Source organism: Lepidochelys olivacea (assembly GCF_965140295.1).
Source record: "Lepidochelys olivacea isolate rLepOli2 genome assembly, chromosome: 6".
Classification (NCBI taxonomy): domain Eukaryota; kingdom Metazoa; phylum Chordata; order Testudines; family Cheloniidae; genus Lepidochelys; species Lepidochelys olivacea.
Genome location: NC_140416.1, coordinates 71,612,202 through 71,633,475, shown reverse-complemented (window position 1 = coordinate 71,633,475; position 21,274 = coordinate 71,612,202). Strand labels below are relative to the sequence as shown.

The 21,274-nt window shown below is 41.5% G+C and overlaps 1 protein-coding gene across 1 annotated transcript in view; it reads left to right on the top strand.

The window, feature by feature from the left end:
• Positions 1 to 21,274, top strand: part of RYR3 (ryanodine receptor 3) — a gene marked incomplete at its 5' end in the record, with an annotated part of 579,989 nt that overhangs the window by 79,776 nt on the left and 478,939 nt on the right. Inside the window, one exon of the mRNA XM_084631721.1 lies at positions 11,910 to 12,029. Within this exon, the coding sequence (XP_084487847.1) occupies positions 11,910 to 12,029 (120 nt within the window). The remainder of the gene's footprint in view (positions 1 to 11,909; positions 12,030 to 21,274) is intronic.

Genomic DNA, 21,274 nt, shown 5'->3' with positions numbered 1-21,274 from the left:
TTAGGGACCCCAGGCCTTACAGGTCTGCAGCTGTGAAGCAACTGCTGTGCAGACTATTCCAGGGCCTCCAGACTCCCCGGCCAGTACTGAAAGCAGCTGACAGCAACTGACATGATTCTTGTCCCTTGCACTACATGTTTTTAGCCTGGTGAAATGGACAAGAGTTATGTCAAATTTCAGTCACCAGTTGCTGGGGTCCTGGGGAGCACATTTCATTTTGGAAATACCATGTGTCAGTGTTTTCTGAATGAAAATTTCACTGAATTTCTGATTAAGGGGAAAAAAATTCTTGAAAATGTTTAGTTTCAGTCCAAATCAGAACAAAACCAACTTTGAAATGTCAAAATTTCCTGCAAACCAGGAATCCTGAGTTTCGGCCAGTTCTAATTATGTTAGCGCATGATGATGTAATTAAAAACTATTTTTTTCCACAGAACCCCATAGATATTTATTGTGATAGGGAACACTTTTTATGTATTTTGAGAATAAATATGATTGTCCTTTGGAATGCTGTTCATTCTATAGAAATATAATTGTGCTCCAGATAATAGTTTCCAGATGTTGATCTTCACAAACATGTTTGAGGGGGTTGACTATGAAGACAAATCCAAAATACATAAAGGGAAATATCTGTGGGGGGGAAGAGGTGTAGAAACTGACAATAGAGGGCTTGGATGGACTACAGCATAAAAGAGCACCTATGTCCTCATCCGCAGTAAGAGTAAAGCAAACCAAAGTGTGGTATAAATCCTTTCGCCCTCATAGTACATAGAGATCGTCCCAAACTTCTCTCTTATACACCTTTCTTGTAAGGTGTCAGGATTGAACCCGAAGTGTTTGTTTAATCATATCTGAAAGTACTGAAAAGTAATTACAGCTTTGCATAAAAACATACAGCATTTGGCTTTCTAGGTTCTTTCTAAAATAAGCCAGAATGAAGATTTAAAGATGGAATAGTGCAAACACTATAAAAACAGAGGTTTACTACAGCAAATAGTGAAACCCAGATATTAAAAACTCAGAGATAGTTTGTTGCTGGGCAAAAATCCACAAAACTATGTTGTTTAATTTAGGTTAAGAATCTTGTTTTTATTTTGTCAACATGTTGTATATTTTAAGTCTAGATAAGTGGACTTTCTTTAAACTCTGTACTATAAATTTTAGTGTAACTAGTAAGGACTGCTGTTATGATCATTTATACTAAATGAAAAGACATTAAAATATCTTTTGCCAATGTGTATTTAGATACCAAAAATTAATACACACAAACACTAGCTGAGCATTGTTTGTTTGTTTTTAATTTATTTTGCATTTTGGAGCTGTTGTCTTTTGCCCTGAAGTGTATATATATGTTGTCTAACAGTATACTGCAAGTGACCTTGCACAAAGAGCTCAAAGTTTTTAAATTATGTTTCCTGTATTTTTATTAGTGACAGTTGAACCTCCAAGCATTTTTAACTCTCATTTGGTCCTCTGTACAGAGGTTACTCTGCAGTTATTGGGGCAGGTAGCAAATTAAAAGTGTTATACAAGTGCTAAATATTATCAGTGGCCTGTGCAAGATACCTGGGGTGTTGGGGTTTGGCGTATCTATTGGCTTAGTAAGCTTCTGAACCCCCTTGCTCTCTGGGATGCCAACTCAACCCCCACTACCAAATGGATTACTAATGAGGAAATGGGCTGAAATATAGGTAGTTGTTTGCCTCTTCTGTGTTTAAAATTAAACAGAAAATATACACAATAAAATAATAATGAGAAATATGAAATATGCTCTCTTTCTCAGCCCTAACTCTTCAGATCATGAAACATTGCTGTCAAAGAGATTATGTTATTGTATTAGCTAGTATACATAGAAAATATAGAGGGCCACAGTGTCTCTTGCACCAAGACCCACTAAACAAAAGGGGGCTCGTTATTGCTGCTCCAGCTTGTATTTAAGGGGGCATTCGAACTTACAACAGCTGGCTATGGCTCCTAAAGGGACACTACTCCAGCTGTGATTTGATGTAGCAGAGCAAAGGTCCATTACACCGCTGATGCTGGGTTGGAAATGGTGGTTGGTATAGAAGTTGGCTCCACCAGCATAACACCAGCTCAGAATTCCTTTCAACCGATCAACTTGGCAGTTACTGAGAGATTCTGGCTCCTCTGTGCCACTCAGGCAGCAAAGAGGCAGGAGCAAGGGCAGAGAAACTGGCCCAGTGCTTGAGCTAGAGCTTCCTCAGTATAAACAAGAGGGAACTGCTGACAAGGTGTTCTCTGCAAGGAATTTTGGTACTTGCTCCCTCCACATTGCTCTGTCAGATCATCAGTTTAACCTTCCAAGTAATTCACAATGTCCATCTTTTTTTCTTTCTTTGTGAACGCTGTTGAGGTGGGTGTGGATTGAGGTGGATATATATGTGGGCAGTTCTTTGTCAGTTTTATGTTGTAATTATAACTGGTGGAAGAGGTACCCAAGACCACTGGATGGGCACCATAGATATCCTTAGAACATTTAATTAAAAATAAATACATCTGAAACAATGTTCTGCCTCTAAATTCTGAGCCCTTTTAATATCTTTGAATTTCATTGGGGGCATAAAAGCAGTGAAACTAGTTGCTTATTATGCGGTTATGTTACCTAAGTGTAACTATATATGTGTGAAATATATGACAATAATCTCTTCTGAGTTTTGCCCAAATAGATAATGCACTGCTAACTTGACATTTTCCTTCTTTGTTCCTATATCTGAGAGAAATGTCTGACATTCTTGTAGAAAAATGACACAAGTCAACATTTATTTTCTTATTTTTGTGAAAGAATTTAGTGATGAGAAAGTAATTTAGAGTGAAGAAAGGAAAGTAATCTCAGGTGTTCCGTTGTTAGGACCATCTGTTCTGATTTGTCTCCTAGTATATATTGTTACTTAGATTGCAGCATTATTTCTCTTTTAGTGAATAGATTGAAACAACAATTACTTGCAGCTGTATGAGAAAATGGGGACTTTCTAAATGCTGTGCTTTATATAGAAAGATGGTATGTTGGTGCTTAATTCTGAGCTGACTCAATTATTTGAAGTGGAAAAGTATAAAAAAATCATGGAGGGTGTCTAAACTTTCTGTGGGCACAAATATTTCATTACTAGATTTTTTTTTTTTTAATCTTTGGCTGAAATAACTAAATACATCCAGTAGGATTCCATTTATGTAAATTGAATGAGGGATGTGAAATTTCTTCAGACCTGAGAGACGGCTTGCTTGTAATTGAAAAAGTTGCCTGGAAAACCACACCTACCTGAATATAGATTAGAAGGTTTCTACTCTAATGAAATGAACATTCTTCATGACTGGAGACAGATGAGGATGAGTAGGCTGTGGTCACCAGAGAGAAGAGGACCAGGAGGAATTTCACACAGCTAGAAGATTCCAGTTGATACCATGTGCTGAACCTGGAAACAGTGGAAGATACCTTTCCAGATCTAGCTGGTTCAAGGGTATGGTGACATGTGCAGGACATACCTGTGGATGGCAGCTAGGCCCAACCTGTAAGAAAACAAGCTTGCCCACAAAGAGTTCTCTAGTAATCCAAGGAAGACCAACTATCCTTGTTGGGAATTCAATACTCAGAAGAATCAAAAGAACATTCTGCAAGGACAAGCAGACAACAGGACAGGGTTCTGTCTTGCCTGAGTGAAGATAAGAGATGTCACTCTAAGATTGAATAGGCTTCCGAAGTCAATGGGCAGGGATTGATGATAGTTCTACTAATAACGAATAATACTGCATAGCTGGTTGTCTTGCAGAGAATAGATTACTTCAGGGAGCTCAGAAGCATGAGATCCTTCCTGTCCTACAAGCAAAGGAAGACAGAAGGCACAAGATTCTGGAAGTGGACCACTGACTAGGTAAGTGGTTTAGGGTGGAGGGTTTTGGTTTTGTGAAACTTTGGTCCACCTTCTGTAAGGAGAGGAGGCTGTATAATTTGGATGGCTTCCACATCAGTAGAAGGGGAACCAATCTCCTCAGGGACAGATTGACTGAGGTAGTTAAGAGTGAATTAAACTTGATAACAAAAGGGAAAATAAAAAGAGGAATGATATGAGAACTCATTTAGCACAGGTTGGAATCATTTGTTCCACAGCAAAGATCACAGACTGCTTTAGCTCACAGAGTGACTGATAGCAATACTAGGCTGTCATCCTCTACATGGACCAGCCACTAGAGGGGGATGAGACAAACACTTTGCTAGTTGTTTTCACAGATATTTGCTGACAGCAGAGGAATGGTGAAACTTGGGAATCTTGGGTTGCATTCTGGGCTCCTACAGGGAGTGTTCTTTAGTGGATGCAGACCCTTCTGTCTCTGTTCCCCAGAAGTTCAACCTCTTTTCCCCTTGTCTCTACTCATCAATCTCCTCATCCTAACCCCCACCCCCATCACCCATTTCCCAGCTCCTCACCCAATTTTAACCTCTTTGCCCAACCAGGTTCAATCTACTCCTCTGGGGTCTTCATTCAAGTCCTAGTTTTCCCTCCACCCCCAATTCTGGTTCCCTCCTCGCTCCCTTGCCCAGTCTCCTTGCTATTATAGGACATATTTTCAAAGAGTTGCATAGCAGTTTTAGATATGACTCCCATAACACTTAGTGTGAGTATGCAAACAAAATTTGACATTGTCCTTTGAAAAAACTGCTTATTTTTATTACAGTTTTATAGCTAAGATCCTTTATTTCTCAACAAGCATCTACAATGGCAGTTCAGTGATTTTTGGGTTTGTTCATCCTTATTTTTGAGAAAAAGTATTGAATACATGGGTTTGGGTTGGGGCACACTGCATGTTGCAACCTGAAGTATCCAAGTAAATGTAGTGGTGTCTATCTTTCCCAACTAGTTCAAGCTAAACATGTAAAACTGGTTGCATTATTAAATACAGCCTCTATACAGATTCAAATGTATTATATATACCTTTGCACTGTGCTTCTCAGTTCTGGGCTGTATGTACTGTACCACAAGAGAATGCCAAACCCTCAGAGGGAGTATCCACAGCAACATAAATCAAGAACATCATGTAGCAGTTTCATTTAGATCCTGAGTGTGTTGGAAAACTGATGAATTGAGCAGAAGCCATAATAGCTGCTGAACATGCGTGTATTGATTCAGTAGATCACTGACTCACTGCTCAGCAACTCAGTCATCGTTCTGTTAAAATTGATTTTTGTACATATTTTTGCCTGCCACTGCACACAGCGATCTCACTGGTGGAAAGATAACTATATATGAAAGAATAAATTATTTCTGAAAGGATATTAATGCAAGATTTCCTGTACTACTTTTAGTGTTTATATTATTTAGGAATGGATGACAGCCACTGGTGCTGTATCTTGGAGGCGGAGAGACAGGGGGCCATGGCCCTCCCACTTTTTAGCAAAAGAAACATAAGCACAGAAATAATGTCTCCTGCAGATTTCCCCCCACCCACCTCCCACCCCAGAATAATAGATTCTGCCAGGGAGGTGCTGCAAATTACACTTTTGCCTACCAGGCGCTGCTGTGGCACCAGAAGAGATGACACCTGGCTCGCGGTCAGAGCAGCCATCCACAAAGAGGAAGGGGACCCTTTGGCATTGGACCCCTCCCCCATTTCTACAAAGGTTCTGGCGCCCTTGCTGACAGCAACTCTAACTCCATGTTGAAGTGTTTTTTGTGTCGCTGTTTCCTTTGTTGTTGTGTGTGTTTTAGTATAAATAGAGAATTATTACTCCAGGGAGCACATGAACAGAACCTAAATGAGTTTGATTTTTTTTTATTAAGTAGATATTGTCAAATAGGAATGTTTAAATTGTTACTCAGGGAACAGATTAGAGAATTCAGTATTTAAATACAAAAAAAAATTCTTCCATCTAAAGAGGAAATCAAGCTGAATTTTTGCTTCTTATAGTGACAGAAGAGAAAAAGAGAATTTCTTGTAAGGAGACTTTTTAGATCTGGTGCACTAATATTTTCTTCAAAAGCAGGGGATCTTAAGCTGAAAAGTGCAACCACCATGTCCATCTCATGTTCCTAAAGAGGAAACTAGTCATGACAGGGCCCCAGGATGTCTTTAAGGAGGTTGCATTATTAAAAAGGTTGAGAACCACTGCTCCAAATCACCTTTATTAGCATCACAAATAACCTGGACAGTGTGGCGCACAGTTGGAGTTTACCCACATATAAAGTGGACCGTACTGATGGGAACTGTACATTCAGATTTAGCTCTATGAGAATGTGATCTTTTACTGAAGAAGAGAGAAATTGCAATGGCAATTTGCTTCCTGGTGCTATAACCAATGTTCCCTCTAATTTCTCCCTCGCATGTGGGGAAATAATTTTGTTATGTGCACCAGTATGGAGGTGATGTGTCATATTGGTGCATATATCAAAATTCACATGATGGGTGGAGCCGAGGGGTTCAGAGTGTGGGAGGGGGCTCAGGGCTGGGGCAAAGGGTTGGGGTGCGGGCTCTGGCTGGGGGTGCGGGCTCTGGGGTGGGACTAGGGATGAGCAATTTGGGCTGTGACGGGGCAAGAGGACTCCCCACAGCTCTCTCTCCCCGCAACAGCACCTGGGCTGCGGGAGGTGGCGCACCTCTCTCACGGCTGCAGCAGGGCCAGGCCGGGGCTGGGTTGGGGCCAGGGGAGAGGCGCCTTTCCCATGGCAGCTCCGGGCCAGACCGGGCTTGGTTGGGGAAGGGGGAGGGTGCGCATATCTCCCGGCCACGGCACGTCTGTGGCTAGGCTGGGTTGGATCCAGGGCTGAGGGAAAGGGATCTCTGCCAGACGCAGCCCTGAGCTCCTCTGCAGTGCTTAATAGACTGCTGCGCAGCCACGCAATGTAGAGGGAACTTAGGCTATAACCCCATCCTGGACAAGTCATGCTCACCTCAGATAGAGATCTGAGTAACAAAGTCTATTTTACACTTTAGCAACGTTTGTATAGCTTGTCATGCCAGTCAAATATTGAAGGAAATTAAAGTGGAATGAAGACTGTGTATGCTGGGCTGGACAAGAAGATGCATTAAAAACTAAGGGGCAGAAGCAAAGGGGAACTGAGCCCCTGGAAGTAAACAATTAGTGGACAGCCAGATGTGATGTGTGAGGAATAGACTTAGGGAAGAGAGGGAGAGTCGTCATTGCTTGTGGCTGGGACCAACTTTGACATCTTGTCCTAGGCCCAATAAATCCTGGCTCAGGCTTTGGATAATTGTGTTTTATATTGACTTCTGTTGTCTCCTGGCCAAATAACCAATTCATGCCCTTATCTATGGTGACTTTAGTTGGATAACTATAACCACACACAAAAATAAAGTAGGACAATCAAGTTGGCACAGGGAGTCCTTGTTTACAAGTTTACAGTGCAGCACTTTTCATTCTTTTGTTCAGTCTGTAATTTGAGCTGTACATAAAATTTGACTGACATGTCTTTTGGAGTTCTGTCCATCCAGAATGTTCCAGGCCATAAAGGTGTAGTAACCACACACACAGTTGTTTTACTTCTTAAAGCTCTATATACCTCAGCTTCATCATAGTAAAAAGTCTTCTCTCATCCATAGTAAAATCCATTCATTGTCAAGTTCTGTGGTATAAGTGAAAAAGAGTACAGTGAAAAATGTAAAAATAATTCATGGTGTCAATATTTAATGTATCATTGGTGACATTATCAATTGGTTAGTCTCTAAGGTGCCACAAGTACTCCTTTTCTTATTATCAATATCTACGCTTAGAAGTTTGAGGTTGCTAAATTACATTGTTAACTACAGGAACCCAATGAGACAGTATAAAACCTGTGAAATTTTCCCAAAATAGGTCAGTATTACTTTCACTTTTTCACTTTGTTGAACAGAGTCACTTAACTTTCACAAACTAAATTTTGCTACCTTTTCTTTTCTTTTCTTTTCTTTTCTTTTCTTTTCTTTTCTTTTCTTTTAAAGGAAGGAGTGAGGGTTTGGGAAGGTAATACTTAATTTTTCCTAATATCAGTGGGAGTAAATGCCTACTTTAACTGCATCACACAATCTTAACTATGGAGTTGTTGTAATTAATGCCTCTGCTATGCATAAGTATTGTATACTATTAATATGGTATGTGTAATATATTGATATAATCCATATACAAACTAAATATACACAGCAAGTTGAATGTTTAAAAAAAATAAAATAAATATAATTCTGACTCTATTTTATCAATAAGTTAAAATTGTCCAGCGATAAACATAGTTCGTGTCAAACTTCAATTTTATTCTAATCCTGGGTATTGGACATTTTAGTCTCTGTTAGCTTGATTTTGAGTCTCTCAAGGGCACATATGTTGGAGTACTGATATAGGAGTATTGTGAAGAAAAATGTTGAAAATATCTTTGTATTTTCATTTTATATCTCTCTCTTTTTCTTTCTCAAACTTTTGGTAGAGATATATGTCCGCCTCTGTTTATTGATCTGACACTCTTTGACTATTGAATAGTGGACTATTAAGCTGGATTGCTTTTTAATTTTTTAACTGAAGAAAGCAGCAACCATCTCTGTACTGAAGAATTTGAAGGATATATGAAAGAATACATTATGGAGGAAATTATAGGAGAGGGTTGTGGCAAAAAGAAAGGTTAATATGGTCTTTAAAATGCTGCCTGTCTCCCAATGGGCAATACACTATGTTCTATAGAAAAAAAACAACCTTGGAAATGAAAATTGCTGAACATGCATTCTGTATCACTTAGCAAGCTGTGTGGCTGGTGATATACAAAACTAACTATAGGACTGTCATCAACTGCCAAATGGTCTGTCTTAAATATAGTAGCCAGCCATGTAGTTTAGTTAGAGATTATCTGAAAAGAATAGTAACAAGGTGGAGAGTAGCCATCTGGTAAAAAGATAAAAGCATGCTCTGCTTTTGTATTTCCAATGTAATGGTGACTTCCTCTTATTTCCAAGGTCAAAAACCTTTTGTCCCTCCCAGATTAAATTCTCTTACTTTTTTGTAGTGTCATTATCTGTGGTACTACTAAGTAATACAGCATTTTACCTGCATACAGTACTTGGAAAGAAGAAGCAATGTTGCCTTTTGATGATATCTGTGCAAGTGACCTGTTGCATAACATCTCCACATGCTGAAGTATCTGGCATGACCAGAATAATTTACACCAGTATAACACTGTAGCTAGGTGGAAACACCCTATTTCTCTTATTTTATCCTTTTTTTTCTTCTGTAGGCATTTATTATGTGGTATATTTTGATGGACTGTGAAATACCTGATAGCTAAAATATGTTACATTATTTGCCAGTAGCAGGTGTATCCTAAAAGGGTTGAAAACCACAACTAATCTATCTTGGCATGCTTATATCATCTTTCATCTAAGTTATGAAGTGAGTAATGGTTTGCAGAACTTGGTGGTTATTTATAAAGTGTTCTTTTCGGAATGTGATGTACAATAATTCCTAAAATGTTTAAAAAACTAAAACATAACAGGATAATTAGATAGTAAAATTGCCCACATAGAGCTAAATTTGAAGAAAATAAAACTCGTTTTCCTCCTTTTCTGGTATATTGTTTACCTTGGAGATTTGTGCTGTGAGGAGTGAATCTATGTGGGCCCTGTGTTTTGAAGGTTTAAAAGCTTCCTTTTAGATATAAAATGTCTCTTTGATCATTGGTAATGCTCAAAGATTTTTAAATTAAATGAAGCATTAAAATGTCTTCAAATTGTGCAGCTAGGGAATCCAAGATGGTGGCTGTAGTGTACTGGTAAATAAGGCAAAATAATTTCTTTTAGTTCTTTTTTAAACAAATACAAGCAATAATCTATTCCAGAATATGTGTGATACCATAACCAGGGAATTTCTAATGCAGTGGAAGAACTCCGGTATTGGCTAAGAACCTTGTTTGATGTATACCATCCACAGTTTAGATAACAGTTACCCTTTTTCACTGCCTCACAAGTTGATTTATAGCTGTAGTTTGGTGGAGCAACAATGATATCCCCAAAATAGTTTGAGTGTATAATGGTGAATATCTCCAGTCCCTCCTCCTTAAAGCTACTACTTTATTTTCCTTTACAAAGATGTCATTTGTAGTATAAATTGATTATGTATTTTAGCTACTTATTTGGCCCTCATTAGCATAATATCTCATTATCTTTAATGTAGTTAAACTCAAAACACCCCTGTGAGGAAGGAAAGTGCTATTATTCCCATTTTACATATAGGAAACTGAGGCACAGAGACACTGTGATTTGGCTAGGGTCACATAGACAGCCCAGGTGTCTCAGGGTCCAGGTTAGAATCGTTCTAATTCTCTGTTGTACATAGCTGCCTGTGGGGTTTGCTACTTGCTACCAGATAGAGGAATGATGTTTACTATCTTTTTGGAGTTATTAAATATGCAATTGTTAGATTAAATGTGGGGGGGAGGGGTTCCTTCTTGACACATGCCTTGATTGAAGCATATCAACAGCAATAGTCCAGGAAACCATAACATTTGATTAAAAGTGCCCATTGTGATTACATACCTTCAAGTGGAAGTAAATACAGTTTTATTTTGGAACTGTGATTACTTTGGACCAGTCTTACATTCACGGGTGACATTTCTCTTGCAGTCATTGGTTTAAGCAAGGACTGTAGATTGGGCCCCAAATTTAGCTAATGACTTGTGTATGGCAGAGAAGGCAACAGTGTACATTAGTAAAGGCAAACTCAGTTACATCCAATATTTCCTGTTGACACCAAAGAAATGCTTTAGGAAGTTTTAACTTCATGTGCCCTTTATTTACCAAGATTGTGAACAAGCAATTTTCATTTTTTTCCCTTTCTACTCACTCTGCATCCTGAGCTGCTAGAGAAGAAGTCTTTGTAGTCAATCTTAGCCAACCATTGCAATAGATATTGTCTATCCTAAGTATAGGAGAAATTGTGTAATCAAAGGGATTGATAACTGTTGGGAAAAGCTGGATTTTTAAAAAATTGTTATCATAGAACATACTGTGAAAATATCCTGGAGAAAAAAATCTTGGCACTCTCTTGGCTGTTGCTCCAATACTGTGATCCTGCAATGTTGGTATTTCCACAGGAGTATATGGAAAATTAGTCTGGAAAAATCACCTGAACCTAGTGTAGTGGGCTTCCATCCAACATACCCACACAGTCGACAGACCTGAAAAATTTAAGTATGATCTCAGACTTGCCTCCTCCTCTAGTGAACTTGGGCCAAAGTTGTCTCTTAAACTCAAAGATGTTGGCAAAGGACTCAGATTCTTTTCTTGTTAACTCAGAGAAGTAAGCTTTAGCTTGGATGCAGTTATCCCAGTCCACATAACTTACAATCAGGACAAATTCAAAGTTGTTCATTTTACTTACTGCTAGACAGAAACCTGCTTTCCTTTCTCTTCTATTTCACTCTGTTCACTTAAACTGTTAGCAAAACACTCTTTATGTCCTATTCCAAATACAAATTTTTATAGATGAGGAAATTAAAATGACAAAAATAAACTTCCAAAACAATTCAGCACCATATAAACATGATGTATTCCAATTTTTGCCTAACCTGGTCCCTGATTAAAAAGTAGTTATATGATTAAAGCCCTCACGTTCTAATGGCACATGTGAAAATATGGATACATGACTGTCTTTAAATAGATGGACAAGGTGAGTGAGGTAATACCTAAAGAAGAACTCTGTAAAGCTTGAAAGCTTGTCTTTTTCACCAACAGAAGTTGGTTCAATCAAAGATATTATCTCACTCACCATGTCTCTCTCATATCCTGGGACTCTCACAGATACAGTACCGCTGCAAACTTTAAACAGATGCAAAATCCCAGACTTGTAATAATGTAGCTCATATGTCATTGCTCCAAACTTTATAGGTATTTTATATTTTCTCACTAGTTCTTGTGTTTCTTGACAGGATGATGAAGTAGTACTTCAGTGTGTTGCCAACATTCAGAAAGAACAGCGAAAGTTCTGCCTGGCAGCTGAGGGACTTGGGAATCGCCTGTGCTTTTTGGAACCAACTTCAGAAGCTAAAGTAAGAATTACTTCAATAAATGCTCTCAGCTGGGGTAATTGATGAATGTTAATCTACCAAATGGCTATGAAGAAATTTAACTGTATGCCCTTTAATATATAGTATATAAATATAAACTATTTGAGGAAATATTTTTCTAGGTCACTGAGATTTGCAAAATTAGTATATTGGTAAGTCAGAGCCTTTTTCCTTTACCTTTTTAATAGTAAAGGGAATTGCATGGCTGAAGTATCATCTATTGTATTAAGGATGTTTCTTAATATAAATCTATTTTTATTCTTTCAGTCTTTCTTTTTTTTTCTTTTTTTATAACTTTAATATTGGATGCTTAGAAAGGATCTCAGTCCTCAGTTCTCTCCCAAAAGGAGGCAAAATTTTGGGACAGTACAAGGCATGCTGTAGTTTTTTAGATGTTATTCACCACTTTCAAATCTGTTACTGTAACTACACTGAAATTTATGATGTAGTTTGAAAATTTACCTTCCAGAAATGTTTACTAATCAAAGTTTGATAATGAACTTCTTCCTGCTACGGCTTCTATCTCTACTGTTCTAATATACTGGACTGGCATGGCCAGAAGCACCATCTCCTCTTAGTGATTGCCATTAAGTGCTGCTTCCTATAAAGCTGACTCAGCAGAACAGAAGCACCGCAGGCAACCACTGGCCCCTGGAAGAGAATTATACAGTATCTGAAAGTGTTTAAAGTTGGTGGATGAAAAACAGACAACAGGGAAACAATATGAGGAAAGGCAAAAGAGACTGGTGCATGGGAGAGCTAATGAGAAGAGTTTGGGGTGGGGGAAGAAGAGATGGTGATAGAAAATAGGAAAGATGGATTAAACAGAAGGGAGTTAAGGGAGAGAAAAGCTGTTGTGGTGGAATACCTCTTATTGTCCTTTGCATCTTTTTCTCTTCCAATATGTTGCACATTTGCACTCATTTCTCTTCTCTTCCTTCTTCCTATTTTCTTCTTTTTTTATTTTTAGAATGGTATCTGTCTGCATCTTCCCTAATGAAACTTTGTCAGGTGGACATATTTTTCAACCCAAAGATTATAGAATCATAGAATATCAGGGTTGGAAGGGACCCCAGAAGGTCATCTAGTCCAAACCCCTGCTTGAAGCAGGACCAATTCCCAGTTAAATCATCCCAGCCAGGGCTTTGTCAAGCCTGACCTTAAAAACCTCTAAGGAAGGAGATTCTACCACCTCCCTAGGTAACGCATTCCAGTGTTTCACCACCCTCTTAGTGAAAAAGTTTTTCCTAATATCCAATCTAAACCTCCCCTACTGCAACTTGAGACCATTACTCCTCGTTCTGTCATCTGCTACCATTGAGAACAGTCTAGAGCCATCCTCTTTGGAACCCCCTTTCAGGTAGTTGAAAGCAGCTATCAAATCCCCCCTCATTCTTCTCTTCTGCAGGCTAAACAATCCCAGCTCCCTCAGCCTCTCCTCATAAGTCATGTGTTCCAGACCCCTAATCATTTTTGTTGCCCTTCGCTGGACTCTCTCCAATTTATCCACATCCTTCTTGAAGTGTGGGGCCCAAAACTGGACACAGTACTCCAGATGAGGCCTCACCAATGTCGAATAGAGAGGAACGATCACGTCCCTCGATCTGCTCGCTATGCCCCTACTTATACATCCCAAAATGCCAAGTGCTTCTTGGCAACAAGGGCACACTGCTGACTCATATCCAGCTTCTCGTCCACTGTCACCCCTAGGTCCTTTTCCACAGAACTGCTGCCTAGCCATTCGGTCCCTAGTCTGTAGCTGTGCATTGGGTTCTTCCGTCCTAAGTGCAGGACCCTGCACTTGTCCTTATTGAACCTCATCAGATTTCTTTTGGCCCAGTCCTCCAATTTGTCTAGGTCCTTCTCTATCCTATCCCTCCCCTCCAGCGTATCTACCACTTCTCCCAGTTTAGTATCATCCGCAAATTTGCTGAGAGTGCAATCCACACCATCCTCCAGATCATTTATGAAGATATTGGACAAAACCGGCCCCAGGACGGACCCTTGGGGCACTCCACTTGATACCGGCTGCCAGCTAGACATGGAGCCATTGATCACTACCCGTTGAGCCCGACAATCTAGCCAGCTTTCTACCCACCTTGTAGTGCATTCATCCAGCCCATACTTCCTTAACTTGCTGACAAGAATACTGTGGGAGACCGTGTCAAAAGCTTTGCTAAAGTCAAGAAACAATACATCCACTGCTTTCCCTTCATCCACAGAACCAGTAATCTCATCATAAAAGGCGATTAGATTATGGCGATTATGAACATGTTAAGCACACAGTGGATCAATGTGAAAGATCCTTGGCCTCTAACCCCAAGGGGAAAGTCACACTGTTGTTTCATTTGCATTTCTTTGTATCCCAACAGTTGAATCACAATGCTTTTCCTCACGTGTAGTATTACAGATCTGTAATAGTTTTCATCAATGTGTCAATTAAAACTGCGAGCCTGCTTTAATAATAGGCTTCTCTCAGAATTCCTTGCTACTATGGAGTTTAAGTTGTGCCTGATTCTGCATAGCCTTACTCTCCTATCATCATCTATTTTGGTATCTATTAATTGGCAATTCAAAATGCAGCATAATATGTCTAACGATCGTGACCCATTTGATCCTTGAGAACACCAATCAAGATTTGAGGATACTAATATGTCAGTCACTTATGCTGGACTCAGGAAAATGAACAATAGAATCTGTAACTGCACAGGACCCAGTGAAATTACAGCAGTTTTAGGGCCCTAAAAGGCTATAGTCTAAAATCTTTACATGGTCATTGGTCTTATTTTCTATTTGGTTTTCTTCCAAGACCATTTGTGCAATGGCATCACTATTTCACATGATCAAAAATTCCCGTTGGTCTTGACACTTCGCAGGGACACCACAGTTACAAAGAGATCCGAAAGACGATTCATTGATAGATGGAAATAGAAGAAGTTCATTTACTTTATACTTTAACAGACCAGTGATAGCAATTACATTTTTAAATACATTCTTATTTTCTTTTTTCAAGAAAAGAAAATGGGTTGGTGTTTGTGAAATATGCTAGATCACTTTCAGTGGAAACTGAAATCCCTTTTTCTTTCTAATAAATCAGAAAGCTCCCCCCCCCTTCTGCTGCAGAACCCTCATTTCAGTATGTATCACTAAATAGTGTCCAGCCACAAGCTCAGATGTCTTTCCATTCCTGTACCACTGGAACAGAAAAAAAATAAAATTGTACACTCATTCTTTATTCCCATGTAACTTTAGTGCCCTGATGGCCAATATGGAGTCTCCTTTGCAGGCAGCTTTGGCCAAGGGACAGCATGCGCAGGAATGCAGCAGGAAAAATTTTTACCACCCCAGAGGCACCTGTTTTAACCCCCCCAGAGTGAACATACACACCCACAGGAAAAGTACAATGGATATAACAAAGGGAGATACACCTCTACCCCGATATAACGCAACCCGATATAACGCGGGTTCGCATACAACATGGTAAAGCTCCAATACGCTGCTTTGAGCAGCGTGTTAAGGGTGACGGGCTGGGCCGAGGCCGAGGGGTTGGATAAGGGGCAGAGGGTCTTGGTTGGATAAGGGTTGGTCAGGGTCTGGGAGGCAAGAGCTGTTGGGGGGCACTTTTGGTGGCCCCGCAGTTCCAGAGAAGCCCGGGGGATTAGCGGGAGGCCAGGAGCAGCTTGCTCCGCTTCCCTCACCACAGCCCCAGCTGTGTAGCTTGGGGGAGGGGCTTGGCAGAAGGGATCCCCCCTGCACTCACCAGCAGCAGCGGAAGTGGAGTAGCCCAGCCCCAGCCCACTCCACTCTGCCAACTCCCAGCTGCGGCACTCTGCTTCTTGCCACAGGTGAGCGCGGGACCTTTCCCCAACCCCGCCCTCCCCAGCGGGGGGCCAGGGCAAGGAAAGCGGAGCAGGCTGGTGCTGCATCGCTCCACTTCCCGCCACCGGTGAGTGCGGAGGACGTCCTTTCCCCAGCCTCCCCACACTCACTGGCAGCAGGAAGCTGAGTGCTGTGGCTGGGAAGTGGCGGAGTGGAGTGGGCTGGGGCCGCTTTGCTCCACTTCCCGCTGCTGCCGGTGAGTGCCTGATAGGGAACAGGGGGGTTGGGTAGTGGGTGGGGTCTTAGGGGTGATTAGGGACGGGGGTCTCTGGAAGGGGCATTCAGGGAACAAGGAACGGGGGGCTGGGGGCAAAGCAAGTTCAATAGAACATGGTCTCACCTATAACGTGGTGAGATTTTTTTGTCTCCCAAGGACCACGTTATATCGGGGTAGAGGTGTATTTATTTACAGAAGGATGAGAGGAGAAAAACAACAAGGGAAAATATACGGGGAGCAGTAGAACAGGGTTGCATTCAAACCAAGGCCCCACAGGCCCAGTGGTAGCACAGTCTGAAAGCAATGTGTCTGCACACAGAGTTTAGGAGTTTTGAGCAAAGTTTTAGTTTAGTGGTGAGTTGTGGGTGCTTCTGGTCGTCTTCAGTGTCAGTGAACTTTTTTTAACAAACCCCTTTGGTGCCCTCTTCTGCCGCTTTCTGCAAAGCCACACAGTGACCACCTTCTCACTTAACTAGGTAGCAGCCTCCCTTCTTATTTTGAATGCAGAGTTACAAGCCCCAGTGCTCACAGCCCCATGCAGCTTTGGGCAGCGGTGATACTGCGTTCAGCTTCGGCCTGTTCTTCTTGGGCGATTTCTCCCTGGCATAGTGCTCCTCCTGGCTTTTGTCCTGGGACGTTCCCCAATTGGCCGCCCTGTCCTTCCCAGGCTTCAGGCAGGTTTTTTTTCCTTCACTTTGTCAGGGTCTGCGGGCTGCAGCCCTTCTCTCACTGGAGCTCCAGCGGCCCACCCTGGAGTTTCCCTCCTTTCTCTCATTGCTCCCCCTGCCCACTAGGAAAAAGATTTAAAGGGGCTATGCTCTCTAAACCCCAAAGGGGTTACACTCAGAATGAGGAGCACCAGCTTCATGGTTTAATTTACATCTACCTTGGATGCATCATGAGGAATACATATCTAAAGGGTATATCTACACTACGAAATTAGGTCGAATTTATAGAAATTGGTTTTATAGAAAGTGTTTTTATACAGTCGAATGTGTGTGGCCCCACACAAATGCTCTAAGTGCATTTAATCGGCGGAGTGTGTCCACAGTACCAAGGCAACTGTCGACTTCAGGAGCGTTGCACTGTGGGTAGCTTTCCCACAGTTCCCACAGTCTCTGCCGCCCATTTGAATTCTGGGTAGAAATCCCAATGCCTGATGGGGCAAAAACATTGCCGTGGGTGGTTCTGGGTACATATCGTCAGGCTGCCCCTTCCCTCCCTCCTGAGGCACTCTCCTAGGCACTCTCTCAATCCTGCACAGCATATTACTGCACCTGGAGCCAGTGGTACCCTCCCAGGACACCCCATCCAGGTCCATCTCCTCCCACCCACTGAACATATTGGTGCTCCTAGATTCCTCACTTCAGGTCTCCAGACTATCAGAAACCAGAGTGAGAGTTCACACAGCTATCACCTGTCAGGGATAAGGCTCAGTCCCTGAAGGAGTGTTAGGAGGAAGCAGAACAGCTGGACCCACCCAATCCATCAGCAGCAATTCCTGCCACCTCGTCTGATGAGGCACCACCCTATGGTTATAGATCACTTCAAGACCTCCTAAAGAGCATTGCAGAGGCTCTCCTGAATCCCCTGGAAGGGGTGCAGCCATCTTTCCTGAGTTTATCACATTGTGCATAGCAAATTATGAGGCACTAGTGCTGAAGTATGGCTTTATTAACAAATGGTCTGAATATGCTAATAAATTGCCACGAGAACTCAGGCCTCAATTCTAGGCCATCCTGGATGAAGGGAAGCTGATAGCCAGATCATCTCCCCAAGTGTTGTTGGACGCAGCAGACATGGTTTCCTGTTCCATGACAACGTCAAGAGTCATGATGGGCTTTATGGCTGTACTCCTTGGGGGTTCCCTAGGAGGTCCAGGTGACAGTGGAGATCTTCCCTTTGAGGGCAATAATCTGTTCAGGGAGAAAATGGAAGAGTCACTGCAAACCCTTTAGGACTCCTGCACCACCTTCTACTCCTTGAGGCAACACACCCCAGCTCCTGGGGGAAAGCACTTCAAACCCTCTTCTTTATAGGCACCATACTGCTCCCCAGCCCTTGCACTGTGAAAGGGCATAGGATTCCTCCTAGGAAGTGCCAATTAATTCAATGCAGCAGACATAATGCCCTGCTCCTGTTCCTTCCTCAATCCTAGCCTCCCTCCAAAAATCATTTTGGTGGGACTCTTGAGAGCTGCCAACCAGTCTCTACACCGCCAGATACTCCACACACACTTCAGCGGCTGCCTGGCCTGTTTCCAACCAATGTGGGAGCATATCACATTGAACAAATGGTCCTATACATCATTTCTAGCAGCAACACAATAGAATTTCCTTACACCACACCCCCAAATCCTCCTACCCATCCTTGTTCAGGGATGCCTCTCATGAGAGAATTCTCAAACAAATAGTGGGCTCCCTGATCCAGTTAGAGCCTCTGTCTCCTCAAAACAAGATATTTCCTTATCCCCCAAAAGAAGGGAATCTGGAGATCCATCCTCGACTTTAGACAGCTAAAGAACTTCATAGGTCATACAAGTTTCAGGATGACCACCCTGCTCTGCATAATCCCCTGCTGTCAGGGTTCCCTCCCCACTCTGAACTCTAGGGTACAGATGTGGGGAACCGCATGGAAGACCCCCTAAGCTTATTTCTACCAGCTTAGGTTAAAAACTTCCCCAAGGCACAAATTCTTCCTTGTCCTTGGGTGGGTACTGCTGCCACCACCAAGTGAGTTAGACAGAGATTCAGGAAAAGGACCACTTGGAGTTCCTGTTTCCCTAAAATATCCCCCCAAGCCCTTTCCACCACCTTTCCTTGGGAGGCTTGAGAATAATTGACCAACCAGATAGGTAAACAAGGTGAGCACAGACCAGACCCTCGGGTTTTTAGGACACTAAAAACCAATCAGGTTCTTAAAAACAGAACTTTATTATAAAAACAAAATAAAAGAAGCACCTCTATAAAATCAGGATGGAAGGTAATTTTACAGGGTAATCAGATTCAAAACACAAAGGATTCCCCTCTAGGCAAAACTTTAAAGTTACAAAAACAAAACAAAACAGGAATAAACCTCCCTCTTAGCACAGGAAAAATTCACAAGCTAAAACAAAAGATAATCTAATGCATTTCCTTCCTATTACTTACAATTTGTAATCTTAGATGCTTAATTCAGCTATGACTTTAGGAGATGTATTTTCACTGCCCTGGTTCCTCGCTGACCTGGAGAGAACACACAGAAAACACAAAAGAAAAACCTTCTCCCCTTATTGGTCCTTTTGGTCAAGTGCCAGCCAAGTTATTTAAACTTCTTAACCCTTTACAGGTAAAGGAGGGATTTTATGCTACCCGTAGGTGTATGTTTATGACACCTGCCTAAACACAGAAGACTGTGCAGCTCTCTGTTTGAAGGATGCCTGTTTCCATATAGGTATTTATCCAGTGTCCACAAGGTTCCTTTTCTTCACAGAGGATCGGGAAGATTTTCAATTCGGAGTTCTCCCCTTCAGTCTCTCAATGGCCCAGAGTGTTCAGTGGTAGCAGCATACCGGCATCACCGGGGCAGATGAGTATTTCTTTATCCTGATGAGGCCAGTCATATCAGGAAGTACAGACTATGGTCCTTTCCCTGCTAAACCTCCAACACTCCTTGGGATTTCAAGCAAATCTAGAGACATTCACTTAAATTCTATAACCCGTGTGGAGATTAATCAGAGGGACTATGAACGCTGTTTTGGCCAAGGCTTTCCTACCGCAGGACAAATTCCTTGTGATGAGGGATCTCATCACCCATCCTCAATTGAGTCCCCCGATGACTGACTGATCCTGTCTAGTCCTTCTAGGCCATAGGACTTCCTACACCTACATGACATTCTTTGTGAGGCTCCATCTTCAGTGCCCCCAGGCATGGTTGAGGATGGTCTATGATACAAGCAAACAAATGAGACTCGATTCCTCAGAATGTGTTAACATCACTCACCTGGTGGGAAACCAAAGAGACTGTGTGCATTGGCATTCCTTTTATTCCCCACCAAGAAACTAGCTATGGACAGCTCCCAATTGGGCTGTGGAGTGCACCTGGATAAACATCTGGCTCAAGGCTCTTGGACTTATCAGGAATCCAAACTGCACATCAGTCTCTTCAAACTTAAAGCAGTTCATGAAGCTTGGAAGAAGTTTTTACTCTTCATCTATGCTGTATGTGTTCAAGTTATGTTGGACAACATGACGATGGTATACTGTGTAAACAAGCAGGGAGGTATGACAGTCATTCCACTCTGCCTCAGGTGGTCAAGCTTTGACACCAGATCACCCTCTTGGCAGTACACCTTCCAGGCAAGATGAACAGTGAGAGATAAAAAGGCATCTTTTAAAAAGTGAAAGTCAAATCCTAGTGAGGTAAATAGAAAAGAGCGTAAACACTTCCAAATTAAGTGTAAAAATGTAATAAGAAAAGCCCAAAAGGAGTTTGAAGAACAGCTAGCCAAAAACTCAAAAGGTAATAACAAAATGTTTTTTTAAGTACATCAGAAGCAGGAAGCCTGCTAAACAACCAGTGGGGACCCTGGACAATCGAGATACAAAAGGAGCACTTAAAGACTATAAAGTCATTGCGAAGAAACTAAATGAATTCTTTGCTTCAGTCTTCATGGCTGAGGATGTTAGGGAGATTCCCAAACTTGTTGAGCCGTCTTTTGTAGGTGGCAAATCTGAGGAATTGTCACAGATTGAAGTGTCACTAGAGGAGGTTTGGGAATTAATTGATAAACTTAACAGTGACAAGTCACTGGGACCAGATAGCATTCACCCAAGAGTTCTGAAAGAACTCAAATGTGAAATTGCAGAACTATTAACTATGGTTTGTAACCTGTCCTTTAAATCAGCTACTGTACCCAGTGACTAGAAGATAGCTAATGTAATGCCAATATTTAAAAAGGGCTCTAGAGGTGATCCTGGCAATTACAGACCGGTAAGTTTAACGTTAGTACCAGGCAAATTAGTTGAAACAATAGTAAAGAATAAAATTGTGAGACATATAGAAGAACATAAATTGTTGTGCAAAAGTCAACATGGTTTCTGTAAAGGGAAATCATGTTTTACTAATCTATTAGAGTTCTTTGAAGGGGTCA